Source organism: Leuciscus leuciscus, assembly GCF_965113295.1.
Source record: "Leuciscus leuciscus genome assembly, contig: HAP1_SCAFFOLD_741, whole genome shotgun sequence".
Lineage (NCBI taxonomy): Eukaryota > Metazoa > Chordata > Actinopteri > Cypriniformes > Leuciscidae > Leuciscus > Leuciscus leuciscus.
In genome coordinates this window covers 9339-23886 of record NW_028117999.1, presented here as the reverse complement: position 1 = coordinate 23886, position 14548 = coordinate 9339, and the positions used below count along the sequence as shown (strand labels likewise).

At 38.0% G+C, this 14548-nt stretch overlaps 1 protein-coding gene across 1 annotated transcript; it reads right to left on the bottom strand.

The window, feature by feature from the left end:
• Positions 1-538: 538 nt before the first annotated feature.
• LOC309491940 (zinc finger FYVE domain-containing protein 1-like) lies at positions 539-5277 on the bottom strand. The gene is made up of 3 exons (XM_082190973.1): positions 5065-5277; positions 2591-3095; positions 539-832 (listed from the first exon to the last, which is right to left on the bottom strand). The coding sequence occupies exons 1-3, from the start codon at positions 5179-5181 to the stop codon at positions 555-557; spliced, it is 900 nt and encodes a 299-aa protein (XP_082047099.1). The 5' UTR covers positions 5182-5277; the 3' UTR covers positions 539-554.
• Between the last annotated feature and the right edge of the window lie 9271 nt (positions 5278-14548).

Genomic DNA, 14548 nt, shown 5'->3' with positions numbered 1-14548 from the left:
GAAAGTTCAAAAGAACAGCATTTATTTAAAAATATATATTTTTTACTGTCACTTTTGATCAATTTAACACACTATTGCTTTCAAAAAATTCTTACTAACCCCAAACTTTTGACCATGAGTGTGTGTTTACTTAAAGCGACAGAGTCAAACAGATCACTTTTATGGGGCATTTTTGGAACTTGTCCCTGGTCAGCTCACTTTCACTGTATGGAAAAGAGCATTGTGAACATTCTGCTAAACTTCTCTTTTTGTGTTCCATGGAAGAAATAAAGTCACAGAGGTTTGGAATGACAAGAGTGTCAATAAACAATGATGACATTTTCATTTTTGGGTGAACTATTCCTTTAAATGCATGAATTTATTTGCATTAGATACAAAATATATCAAACCAAATACCAAAGCTTAAAGGGATAGTTCAAATTCTGTCATCATTTACTCCAAACCTGTATGAATTTCTTTCTTCTGTTGAACACAAAATAAGATATTTTGAAGAATGTTGGGTGAGTAAATGACGACAGAATTTAAATTTTTGGGTGGACTATCCCTTTAAGTGTCTAAATTATTTTTGGGGTCACTTTACACACACATACACAAAGAAATGCGTGAGGAGCTACCTGTAATGCACTGAACACAATGGCAGGCTGGCGCGGGGCTCGCTGGGATGTGTTCTTCACTTGATGATTGACAATCTGCAGTAACTGTGAGTAGTCTGTAGGGGGAGTGATGGTTTGGGTGCCCACGTACTGAACAGAGCTGAAGGCGTCTGTGCTCATGCTCAAGTCATGGAAGCGCTTTTGCAGCAGCGTGTCTGCTTGCCCCATGACAGAGACATCTGGATAAGAAAACAAACCCATATTTCTTTAGCCTGACACACTTCATTGGATGACACTAACTCAATAGTTTCAAAATAAAAAGATGAAAGATGTTTTTCCAGGCATTTACAGCGTTTGTTATGTGGTTTATACAATATATTTCATGAACCATGATTTACAGCATGCTGAAAGCATGGGGTTTACCCAAGGGCACAATTGTAATTGAGCAGTATTGTGATCTTTGTAACAGTCCACACCTGAGCCACCCTGCCTTGGGATTTCCCTGCAGTCTGTGTTAGATAACTAGAAGCTTAACCATTAAGTCATTTAAATAACCTTCCTTCCCAATTCCAACTCCCCAGTGTTTTTCTTTTGGACAAATGACAACAACAACAAAAAAGGATTTTTATGAATATCTGTCTCCTTTGAAAATGTGGCCTAATGAAATATTTTTATTATGCACTAATATGCTGTAATCTTTTATAGAAGCAATAAGGCACCTGAAAATGCAACATTGAATTATATTTTATATAATATCGTTATCTCTTTGTATTCGGGTTGATTTCAAATGACTTTAAAAACATTTATACCATATTCAAGAAGTTAAAATTTAATGACTAAATTAAAAAAAATGTCATGTGGTCTGTCTAACAATATGTAAAAAAGTAAAAACATTTTCCTTATACTTTGAATAAATGCACACACGTTATTTGTTAAAAGTTTTAAAATGTACTTAAATTATTTTTTTATTATTATTTTTAACTTGCCAGCAATGAAAGTCTGCAGGGATTTTTTCCTGTTATGTTGATGGCACCACATGACTTCATTATTTTCAAACTTTTGACTTTTTTCAAATATTAAAAAGCAGTGAAATATTTTTTTTTTCTTCTAAGAAATAATAAAATAATTTAATTATTTTACTTAGGCTTTTAGTCATTACGATATCAGGACAGTTAAAAATGAATTTTAATTCATGGTAACATCATGGTATTATGATGGTCCTTTTTGAATATTCTGTTGACTACAAGTAATTTTGCAACTATATGTTAACTAGCAGTCATTGGAGTATTGGTAGACTGTCTGCTTATTATCTGATAACACTTTATTGTTATGCTTCTCCAACAGACATTCTACTGACTAGAGGTGACTTTGCAACTATGTCAACTTATTCTAACTCTAACCAGTCAACTAATACTCTACTAACACTCTAATGAGAGTTAGCAGACATGTAGGTTCAACGTTACTTATAGTCAACAGAATGTGTTAAATGGACCATAAAAATAACGTGAAACCTAATTCATAAATTAAAAACATTTTCATGATGCATTTAAGCTTTGCCTCTATGGCTTGCATTTTTGGAATGTATTTTTGATTAAAATAGGCTAATAGATCAAAATTAGCAAAAAAAATAGCACTTTGTTATTGGCCCAGCATATTACAAACTAAAATCTCTATAAAGATTTAGCATTTGACTACAGAGACAATGAAACAAATTGAAATTCTCATCACTAAGCAGAGAGAAATAAAAGTGGGAGCGATGAAACAATTCAGCTTGACTGACAACTTGTGTTTTTCCAGTGGGACTCTCCACCAGCCTAAAATTTAGGATTTTTTCAAAGAGTTTTTGTTTAGGCCCCATGAGGGTGTGCAGACCCAATCCCTTTGCCCCAGGCTAATCGTACAACAGCCTTTGGCAACAACATGTAACAGAAAAATGCTGTATTCATACTTATAAATACAGGTCTTGTAAATGTGAAAGTGTGCTAGTTCTGACTTACCCTGGCCTAGCAGCTGAGTGCGAGAAGTCTCCTGGAAAACTATAACGGCAGGTCCAAGGCTGGAGAGAGGCACGTCCAGCCCGCAGCGGGTAGACAGAGCGCGGAGCTCAGGTGTAAAGTGCTTCAGGTAAGCGGCCGACGCGCTGCCGAGGAACTGAAACATGTCGTTGTGCAGCCTCTCGGCCCGTGTGCGGTAAACGACCACGTCTGATACGGCCAGAACCTTCAGCAGCAGACGCATCCGCCGGTTCTGCTGACTGGCGGCACCAAGCAGGCCCTCTGTATCCAGCACGATCAAGCTCAGGAGCGGATCGTAAGCCGCCCAAACGCCCACCGTGCATGAGGATGGAGAAGGAGACGTGGCAAATACCTCCTCGCCATCGAAAAGCACGTGATTGAGAGTGTGGGACTTGCCGTCGCCCGTGTTGCCAAAGATGGAAAGCACTTTAACTCCTTGAGCAGCACTGCAGCCCAACTTTTGCAAAAAATGGCCTTCGTTCTTCACCTGGGAGAGAGAAAGAGTATGAGAGACATCAAGATTAGAGCATCTATCTATCTATCTATCTATCTATCTATCTATCTATCTATCTATCTATACTCCCTTTATTAGGTACACTTGTTCAACTGCTTGTTAACACAAATATCTAGCCTAATCCGCCAATAACATGGCAGCAACTCAATGCATTAAGGCATGTAGATATGGTCTAGACTCTAGACGATCTGCTGAAGTTCAAACTGAGCATCAGAATGGGGAAGAAAAGTGATTTTGAACGTGGCATGGTTGTTGGTGCCAGACAGGCTGGTCTGAGTATTTCAGAAACTGCTGATCTACTGGGATTTTCACTCTCAACCATCTCTAGGGTTTACAGAGAATGGTCTGAAAAAGAGCAAATATCCAGTGAATGGCAGTTCTGTGGCCGAAAATGTCTTGTTGATGCCAGAGGTCAGAGGAGAATGGCCAGATTCGGGCTGCAGTAACTCAAATAACCACTTGTTACAACCGAGTTCTGCAGAAGAGCATCTCTGGACACGTAGAACCTTGAAGCAGACGGGCTACAGCAACAGAAGAACACACCAGGTTCCAATCCTGTCATGACATTCAGATGGTAATGTCAGAATTTGGCATAAACAACATGAAAGCATGGATCCATCCTGCCTTGTAGCAAAGGTTTAGTTTGGTGGTGTTGGTGTAATGGCGTGAGAGATATTTTCTTGGCACACTCATATGGCCTCCACTTTCACCAGATCTCAATCCAATAGAGCACCTTTGGGATGTGGTGGAATGGGAGATTCGCATCATGGATTTGCTGCTGACAAATCTTCAGCAACTGGGTGATGCTATCATGTCAATATGAGCCAAAATCTCTGAAGAATTTTTCCAGCACCTTGTTGAATCTATGGCACAAATAATTAAGGCAGTTCAGAAGGCAAAAGGGTTCCAGCTCAGTACTAGCAAGGTCCACCTAATAAAGAGGCCAGTGAGTGTATATCGTGTCTGTCTATCTCTCTATTTATCTATATATCTGCCAGTCTCTGTGTCTGTTTCTATCTACCTGTCTATCTTAAAGGGACAGTTCACCCTACAATTGTCATCATTAATGATAAATGAGTCATCCTGCCTTTTGTGTTCCGTTGAAGAAAGAAAGTCAGATGGATTTGAAACAACAGAAGATTTGAAACAACAAAAGAATAAGAACATAATGAAGTTTCATTTTGAATCTCTATACAGTAACAATCTCACAGTGAAGGCAAATAACTACTTTCATGCTGGTCACTGGAAAGACCGTAAACTACCTGAAATGGCACTGTCACCTCTTAAGGGATAGCCAACAGATAACAGTAAATGATTATTATATTCTTATACCAAGGTATTAACAATGTGCATCAAGAATATAATGGTTGATCATCATGATACATGTCCGAAACACACACACACACACACACACACACACACACACACACACACACACACACACACACACACACACACACACACACACACACAATGGTGATTTCATGTACCTTAACATAACAGCAGTAGCTGCTATACAGCACTGAGATCATTCAATGTTTGTAAATCACACTAGCACACACTGTGTGTTGACAGATATATCATCTGCTGTGCCACATGTCCCTGCATTATTATGAATGTACGTGACAAAAATACATCAGAATTACACAAACCACAGATATAATCGATGATAATCGATGAGTAAGATTACATGTCAGTAAGATTACATGTCAGTGAGATCCTTAAATGTTGACAAAAGACACATCTTCCTTGTGATTCAGCAATATTGACAATTTGGGGTTAGTTTATCAGCGTATTATTTATATTACACGTATTATAATTAGTAACTATCATGCTCGTGAATTGACAAACACCTGTCAAAGTGTATAAAAACATCAAAGACACTACATGTGCTTTTTACCTAATAGCTTGATGGCTAACGCAGAAGCTAACAAAAACAAACCTGCAAGCTTTCGTTTTCGTCAACCAGGAGAAAACTCCGTCCATTTTCCTTCTCCTCGTCCATCTTAACAGACTCGAGACTAACCTCATCCATATCTTTCAGTATCATTTCAGACATAGTGAAAGATTTAAAACCATCCCAACTCCCCGGAAAGCTAGGTAGACTACAACTGTCCCAGCCAGGACTATTTACTTGGATATCTAGCTGACCTCAAGAGGGCGCTGTTGCTGTTCTGTGAAGCGCCTTCATTAAGTATTACTGAGCGCTTTCTGACACCCTCTAGTGGATATTCAGATGAACTGTCCTGTGGCGGTCTTTGTGTGCAGAAAACAGAAGTTCATTCTGTAATACAAACCTGGTCAATAAAAACAAGTCTCCATAAAATAAGCTCTAAAATTAGCTCATTATTCTATAATTTTGGCTTTTTTTTTTTGTAAAATTGTAGTGGTGCAAACAGAATATCACTGATGTTTAATTTTAGTTATAGGATTTCTTGCATCGCAATATTATGATGAATTGAAGATTAGCTCAACTCTAAAACCTCCTTTAAAAATGCAAAAATGTGGTGCTCTGCAGAAATCCCTGATGAATCAACAGGACATTTTTTTGTTCAGACAGTCTTTCCATAGAGCTTGCTAAGGTTCATTAAATATTTGTTAGCAGGGATCTATAAATATCACATGTCACAGAATGCCTTCAAAGTGGCGCCATTGCAGTTAACTGGACTGAAGAGCCCTTTATAAGTCACTTCCATTTCCTTTAGAGGTCAGTCAGGCCTCTTGTCACAATATTTGTAAATTTGTATTTCATTAGTAAACCATATAGGAGAATAACTCCTTAATGAGTAATAATGTTATTGTCTCTTTAGTTTGTATATATATATATTTATTTATTTATTTATTTGTGTGTGTGTGTGTGTGTGTGTGTGTGTGTGTGTGTGTGTGTGTGTGTGTGTGTGTGTGTGTGTGTGTGTGTGTGTGTGTGTGTGTGTGTGTGTGTGTGTTTGTGTGTGTGTATTATTGGCTATATAGCAACAGTCAAAAATGCAACAGTCATGCATTGCAACCAGCATGCAAATTAAGAAAATCGAAAAGAATGGCTTAATGAAAATGTAAAATGCAAAAAGTTTGTTTTGAGGGTTAGATTTAGGAGATGAAAAATATTATTAGCTCAGTATTTATAGCTACACAGTGGAAGTCAAAGGAGTGATAGGAAAATAAATGTGTGTAGCCTATAAATATATAGGTGACATGATGTGGCCTATATTAGTGAGATGGATATGTAACCTACTGCCTATTTATTAAATAAATCTATTTAATAAAGCTATGTGATATTGATCAGTGCCTACCTACATTTTCTGTGATTATTTATAGTAGCCTAATTGTAAGAACGGACGATTCTTTATGCTGTTCTTTCTGCCATCGCTATCTAAACATATTCCCATTTCTCTACGAATCAAAAAAAGATACCAACATGAGAGCAAAATACTGACAGACAGTCCAGCAATCCAACCTTGAATTTACAGTAGATGTTTTGGCTTACCCATACAAAATCAAGGCGGGACTAGTATACAGTTAACCGCAGTGCATTGTGCTATTTGTAGTACACGCGCCACTGACTCTTGAAGACATCAGGGAACTAAAACTACATTTCCCATCACTGGCCATCAGTCAGTCGCGCTCCTATTGGCTAGCTGATCCAGCCGCAGCCCCAGAGAATGAATGAAATTGAAATTGCTGCTATATTACATGTACAATACCGGGGATCTGCAGTCTTACATTGTATCATTCTATATCAAAATGGCCACAGTGGTCCAAAATCCTCTGAAATCGTAAGTAAAAATATTTCTATTTTAATGTTTTTTTTAATGCATGTCATGCAACAAACAGCGTTCGTTCAAATGAACAAATATGCAAACATCTTTAAAAAGTATAAAATGCCGGCGAGGTTTAAACTACGAATGCATGTTGAAATGCAATAAATCATAATGCATGCGACGACATTTTGTCATCTGGGCAAATATGGCATGTTATAAAGTGCAGAGTCTCGGGTGTCATTTCTGCATATGCACAGTGATATGGAGGAATGTTGAGAATGTTGACCCGGCGTCCCTGGTCAGTAGCCTATTGATCACTAGGAACTTACAGTTGTTGGTATTGAGATCGGAGAGTTCACTGGTCATCGAGTCTCAAGATAAACGATGGCACTTGAAAATTTTTGCTTTAGCTTTTGTATAGAAAGATGTCAAACAAAACGAACTGGTATGCTGTCTGTATAACAGCGCTGTCTATGTGCAAACTGCCTGAACTGAAAAATGTTGCAATTTATCACACTAAGCATGTTTCGGGGGTTTTACATTGCACGCGCTGATCACATTAGACTGTAGCTACAAAATTACATGCATCTTGAATATGAATTATTAGTGTTATTGTTTCTAAGCCGAATGCATGCTTATGCATGCTATTTTAGTGGCGTGTAACATTTGGTATCTCTTAAGCGCCGTTGCATCAATGCACATTCTGTGAAGTTTCCATTAGATTCCTTTGTGCACACTGTCACATTTTTTCGGCGTGCGGCACGCAGACGCCACACGGGCTCAGTGCCAAAAATTGCTTTACATTCGTCTGCTAGAGACTGGGACCTTCGGAATGGGGAGACGTGTTTGTATTTGGCATGCAAATGTGACTGTAGCTTTCATATCTTGTAAAGGGGAAATTGCAATTGTGTCGGTTTTTTAACCCGGGAGGTTGCACCACGATTGCCTATACCTTGACCCATTGCAAGCACAGAACGTCTTCACAACGTTGCTTTTGGTTGCAGTTTGCAACGTCACGTTAGTAACATGTTTGTATTAGGCTACGTTTGAAAAAATAGCCTACCAAAATACAACCAGGCCACATTATAAAGCTTGTGGAATGTTAAGTCTACTTTTTCAACTTAAAAAATGGCACAACGGGCACAGTTACCAAACATATGACTAAAGTAAAATATTGATATTTTCATGGATATCATTTCAACTTTGAATGATCGCACGAGACAGCCTACATTTCCCACTCGCGCAAAAACCCGTTAACTGACAAGAGCGGCGCGCGCAGCATTCATAGTCAGACAGGATGCAAGGTCTTATGAGGTTAGACACTTTTGAGCTATAGCCTACCTTATGACAAATTATAACTCAAAATGGGTCAAAAATAACAAATGAGAGTAATATAAGTGAAATAACATTCGGGTGTTGGATACTATAGCGGTAGGCTACAATACCGGTTATTCACATTTAGTCTACATGAACAGCTTTGGCATAATTTGAATTTAGACAAATATTATGTTGTAGAAAATACTTATTCAAACACGCCAAATTAAGTGGGACGGATATAGGCCTAAGTGTAGCAAATATACATGAATATAGTTGTTTTTAAAAATATGGAGATATAGGCCTACACACCTGTCACATGACCTTTCTAAAGGCACACCAATGACATTCGTGTAACTGCTAGACGGGCATTAAACGCAAATTTCCTGTCCATACTATACCTTAACCAGTGTTGAGTGTAATTAATTGGCCTACTAAGCAATCTGTTTGCTGTAATTTAATTACTTGTCCCTTGAAAAAAGTAAAGTAAGGGATTACTCTTAATGTTTCTTTAACATAATTACAGTTAGGCCTACTGGTTCAACTAGAACCTTATTATAAAGTGATAAGTTATCCAATACTTTTTAGATGGAGTAATTAGTAGCTACAGTAAATACACTGTTGAAGATGTAATTAGTAAGCTAGTAAATAATTACTTTTTTTAGTGTAACTTACCCTGCACAGACTGTAACTTACCTTAATAGTTTTAATGAAGTGTAGCAATGGGTAGGCTACTCTTAAAAAAAGTATTTTTTGGACATGTATCATCATTCATAATCTTCTTTGAATTAGGCTACCGTAGTTTATCATATACATAGCCCATTATTTGTAACACTTTACAATAAGGTTCTATTTGTAAACATTAGTTAAATCATTACTAACAATGAAACATAGCCTACTTCTGAAGCATTTACTAGCTGGTAGGCTACTTGATGTTAATTTCAAAATTGACCAATGCATTATTAAAATCAAAAGTTGTATCTGTGTTAACATTTAATGGACCTGAGCTAACATGAACTAGTAAGTCTAAACTCAACAGTTGCAACCTAAGGTTAACAAAGATTAATAAATGCTGTAAATATTGCTCATCGTTAGTTAATGTTAGGTAATGCATTAACCTAACAGTGTTACAGTGTTGCCAGTACATGAATATTGTAATCATTCAGTACTATGATTAACTTCAGTAGCATATAATACTTTTCTGTAAAGGAATAAAACGTCTTTGGATTTTGTAAATCCGCAGTTTTGATTCAGTGACTTGTGTAAGTAACTCATACATGACAAATCCTGCAGTATCTTACTGGGTTCTCTTTGGTTTGATCACTTTCCCTGAGCAGTGAACTTTGTTGTTGAGTGTGGACGAATGTTTTTCAGCATGTACACAAGGTCAGGTGTGCATCTTTGTGCATTTGAAATATTTGCATGAGAAACATGAATGAACAGAAACAGGGGCTGCAATCAGCGTCTGAATGACTGTGATATTACGCTCTTCAATATCCCTCTTCAAAGAAACCAGTTAAAGTGCAGTACTTCTGGAGCCATGAGGAGATATCAGTTGAGGAGCCAATCTAATTTACATTACTGGCTTTTATAAATCACTAATTTTTAAGAGATGGTGATTAAATTATGCCTGCCTTGATTGCTGATTATCTGCTAACTGGCATGCCTTCACCAAAATGATGACATTTCATCGGGAATCTTTGGATCATTGAATTAGTTTCCCACTGTTCTCGTTGTGATTTTTTTCCCAGTCTTTCTTCCTCTACTGGTCTTCAAATCTCTCTAGTAATTACTCAGGTTCACTTACTGTCTATATTTTCTCCTCTATCTTCCACTATCTCTCTCTGTCTCCTAAAGTGATGGTGCCCTGTCTCTCCCAGTCATTTCATGGGATGCGGAATGCGGACTTCTTGGATAGTTATTCCGCTTTGCCTCACTGATCTGAGAAAAATGAATTCTAGATAATTCTTCACACTGTCGCTCTTAAGCCGAAGACTGTCACCCCGTTGTAGATCCTTCCTCCCCATCCTTATACTCAGGCCCTTTTTAATGTTTGTTTGCATAAGCAGACGCAATTCTATAAGGGCTTTTTTTTTTTTCTGAGACTGGTGTGGGCTGTTCTCCTCATTTCACTCACTCACTTTTTTTTCTTCCAGAGAGACTCTCTTTGTCTTCAAGAGGAGAGAGAGAGACACAGATAGGTATTTTTAGCTCTATGACCTATTTCTCCAAAGCTACCTTACTCACTGTCAGTCATCACACTGTTGCTCAGGGATCTTATAATGTGCGGCTAGCATGTATAGTCTATATGTAGTGTGCTAGTGGTGTTGTAGTTGTTTAGAAGGTTAGAGAGGCACGGGTCTGCTCACTTTCACTCTTTTTTTGGGGGAGGTGAGACACCTTGTGGGAAGATCATCAGATGTGGACCGAGGGAGGGTGCCGCTTGCTGATGATTCAGTCTTGTCAGTGTGAACATCTGAGTCAAGTAGTTTTGAGAATAGGAGCTTTGGCTGTGCAAAAATGTCTGGATATTAGTATAGTAGAAGGTTTTTTTTGTATTTTACCTCATGATACTGTATTGATGATACTGTAATTTTTCTTTTGAATTTTGAGTAGCTATATGACAAAACACTATTTTACATTTTGGAGAATTGGTGGTTAATTCATGTTAATTTTGTATGATCTAATTTGTATGTTTCCTTACGATTATCTTACAAACCCAGCTTTCATTCTTTTCTTTTTTTTAATTATAGGCTATGTGTCCGTACCAATCGCATTATACAAATTCATACGATGTCGCCTTCTTGTAAAATAGTTAAAGGCCCACTGAAGTGCCTTGGACGCGCAGCTTTGTATGATGCGTTGACGTAATTTCCACTGAAACAGGAAACTAAGGCGGGACATATTTAATGGCCCTTCCCCCTTTTCAAATAGCCAATAGCGTTTAGTTTACCTTACAGACTGCAAGTCGTACTTGACAGCACCATGGTTTCGAATCTGAGCACTGATGATACGTTAAATTCTAGAGAGCATTTGATTGGACAGAAGACGTGATGAGAAGATGAAGTCAGCGGTGATGTCATAAAAATCCGTGATCCTTTTTAGCGAAAGTGAGAGACTGTAAGTTTTAATCTCCTAAATGCGAACTTTGTCATTGTTTTGGAACACACCAGCTTTTTCATAACCTTAAGGCTAACATATTATTCATGCTAAAAGCAAAAAAACTTAAATTTTTATTTCAGGGGGCCTTTAAGTTTTCTCCTCGTGTTGGTAAATGCTGTGTAAAATAATTTATTTTCATTAAAGCAAGTTTGTGTAGTGTGTACATTGCATTTGCTATCATTGAATGGTGATCAGATCAGCCACCCAGACTAGACCCAGATATTAATATAATATCACTGATTCCCACCCCAGTTGCTTGCTAGGTTATTTTTGTTGGTTGCTTACAGGCTCAAGTCAGAAATGCACACCCTGGAGTCTCTATAATATTCTGGACATTAGATGTGGTTCGGGTCCTTTCATCAGTGTAAGTTTATGGGATTTTTTTTCATCCATTTTTTCATCTCCCAGGCGAAAATTGTAAGACCTATGACTTCGAAAAGTAATATCACACCTCTCCTCAACAAGCCACATGGTTTGAGCTATCTTTTTCTTACAAAAAGCATTGTTTGATTGAGAATGTCTTCAACTTCAGCCTGTTTTCGATGGGATGGATCTCACTGATATGTTGAGCTGGTGGTCTGCAGGGTTTACTGCATAACGCAATCAGAGGCTGGCCCGAGCTGAGATTGCCTATAGGGCAACGCTTTAAACAAATAATGATTGTGCCTAGTATAGCCTCTAGCAGATTATAGTATTATAGTACTCTATATCCAAACGTAAAATGCCCCTCAGTCCCTCAAATATATAGCTTCTACATTGGGAGGTGGACATCTGCATCCATCAGGGTATTAATACCATAGACATTTTTGTTCACTCTTTGAAAATAGAACTTGCGTATTCTACATGGGAATCTTCAGCCTCATGAGACTGTGTGTACTTTGTGCTGTTGAGCACTATAGTGTGTGTGTGTGTGTGTGTGTGCCAGTATGAATCAGAACATGCATTTGAAGCAGAATAGCAGTGTATGGCATAGTCCATTGCTAAACGTGGGTCCATCAGATGAGATTTATAGCTGTTCTTCTTTCGCCGTTATTAGGTGGATAGATCCTCTCCCAAGATTTCAGATATTATTAAAGTGCAGAGGGTAGAAATATTCATCTCTCTACCGGACAAACTGTCCCACTAGCCATTTTCACTGGAGATCTATATGAATACTTGTTTCAAGGAAACCATAGATGGTCCAAGAGGGAAACATAAAGGCTTAAAAACGATCTGTGAGTGTGAAGAGCATCACACAAGAAGCGCAAGCTGGAAGGCAAGTTCTACAGTGTACGGAGCTCACAAATCAGTTGATGGGTCCCCAAATATGTATTTTATGCGGTGAAAATGTAATATAGTCTTATAATAAGCAATAGGATTTACCCTGCAGTCCAAGTGCACCTGTAAGCCTCCCTGTCCATCCTGCAGTCTTTTCAAGCAGTGAAACATGTGGCAGGACATCAGGTCCATGTTATACCACAGGCAACGATTTATGTGAACACATAGCCTGTGCCAGCAAACACAGCAGGGCAATTCAATATAGTAGACAAATGCCTGTGAGGATATATGGTTCACTTGTCTACAGCAGCGAAGGATGCTGGGTATTCCGTTTGAGCACGGGTGTTTGCTAGCATCACGGTCCACTGTGAACGCAGGTGTCTTTTAACAGACAATCTCTGAAAATTCAATGAGCATCTTCAGCATTAACACTTTCGGCGAGTACGTTTCAAATAGCTCATTTGGTTCTGCATGCAAATGAGATATTTTGACACTTTTTAAAACTGAAACTCTTCTCTGAGGTGATACTGATGAATATGGAAGTAATTTCATGCTGCTTTTTGCATCCTTGGATTTGTGCTTGGTGAACTATAATGAATTCTCCACTGATAGTGGTTGAGGGTAAATCCATTGACTTTGTTTAACACATTTTTCATAGACAAATTCATATGAGCTGGAATATTTAATAAACTTATAAATACTAACATTTTGCTGCATTTGGTGACATTTTAATGTGAAGCAAGCAACTGTGCTGTTCTGCATGTAAGCGCTCTATATGTCATATGCAACTTGTTTTCAAATGTTCAAATGTATAAAATTTCAAATGTAATTTTCTCTTCCTAATCATTTCTTCATCAAATGGATAAATAATTAACTTGCTCTGATTTAAAGAATTGTCTTTGCCTACTGTGTATGAAGTCAGAAAAGATTCAACGCACCCTTGAACACTACAGAGAAATGACGCTTAAAGTCACGATGAAACAGAAGCAGCGACAGATGTTTACTTTTGTATTGTGACGTATACCGGAGTATAACAGATGGTCAAAAAAAAGAGAAAGAAATGTAGGGTGGAGACTTGGTTCCATCCATCAGTTGTTGATTGGATTTTGAGATGAGGGCATTGCACTTAAAAATTAATGCCAGCTTAAAGTTGATTGTGGAGCGCCGGGGATTAAGGGCCCGTCCACACGGAGACGCTTTTTGCTGTATACGTATACATTTTTTATCGTATTGGCGTTTCGTCCACACGGATCCGGCGTTTTCGGAGACTGAAACCGCTATTTTTTTAAACCGGGTCCCAAGGTGGATAAATCTGAAAACGCCGCCCTTGCTTTTTCGTGTGTACGGCCAATCCGTACATTTTGTGAAACGATGATGTCATCACACCAAGTGTCAACTAGTCAGACACCGTTAAGTCACAGCAACATTTATGGTTTATGGTTAAAAGAAAAAAGAAAAGAAAAAAATAAGCTACTGTGCCCAATATTATTGTTGTATACAGCCATAGTATACAGCGCGCAAGGTTTATGCTCATGCTTTAAGTCTTCTTCTCCGTTTTTAGTGTATTTTTATTAGTACATTTTAGTATATTACAGCGCCACATACTGGTCTGGCATGTATACTACATCGTTTTGAGTCGGTTTCAGTGGTTTCGTGTGTACGCAGATATTTCTTGAGACGACGCCGTGTTTACGGATTTTTTTTTTGGAACGGGAAAAAAAAAATCGGATAGGGAAAGCTCTGGCTTCGTGTGGATGTGGCCTAAGTGGACACAATTATTGGAGGATGAAATTATCTGGCATACGTCATCAGAAAAAAAGAAGACTTTTTTTAAATGTAAAAAAAATAAAAATTTAACCAGAAAATCAAGTAATGACATTTTAATTAAAACTTGCAAAGTAAAAAAAAAAAAAGATATATACAAAAATTTAATTA

Bases quoted from the DNA above. Each gene is read 5' to 3' on its own strand.
- LOC309491940 (XM_082190973.1), bottom strand. From the start codon at position 5,181: ATGTCTGAAATGATACTGAAAGATATGGATGAGGTTAGTCTCGAGTCT. The intron at 3,096-5,064 runs GTTTGTTTTTGT...TCTCTCTCCCAG, and splicing joins ACGAAAACGAAAGCTTGCAG to GTGAAGAACGAAGGCCATTT. The intron at 833-2,590 runs GTAAGTCAGAAC...TTTCTTATCCAG, and splicing joins CACTCAGCTGCTAGGCCAGG to ATGTCTCTGTCATGGGGCAA.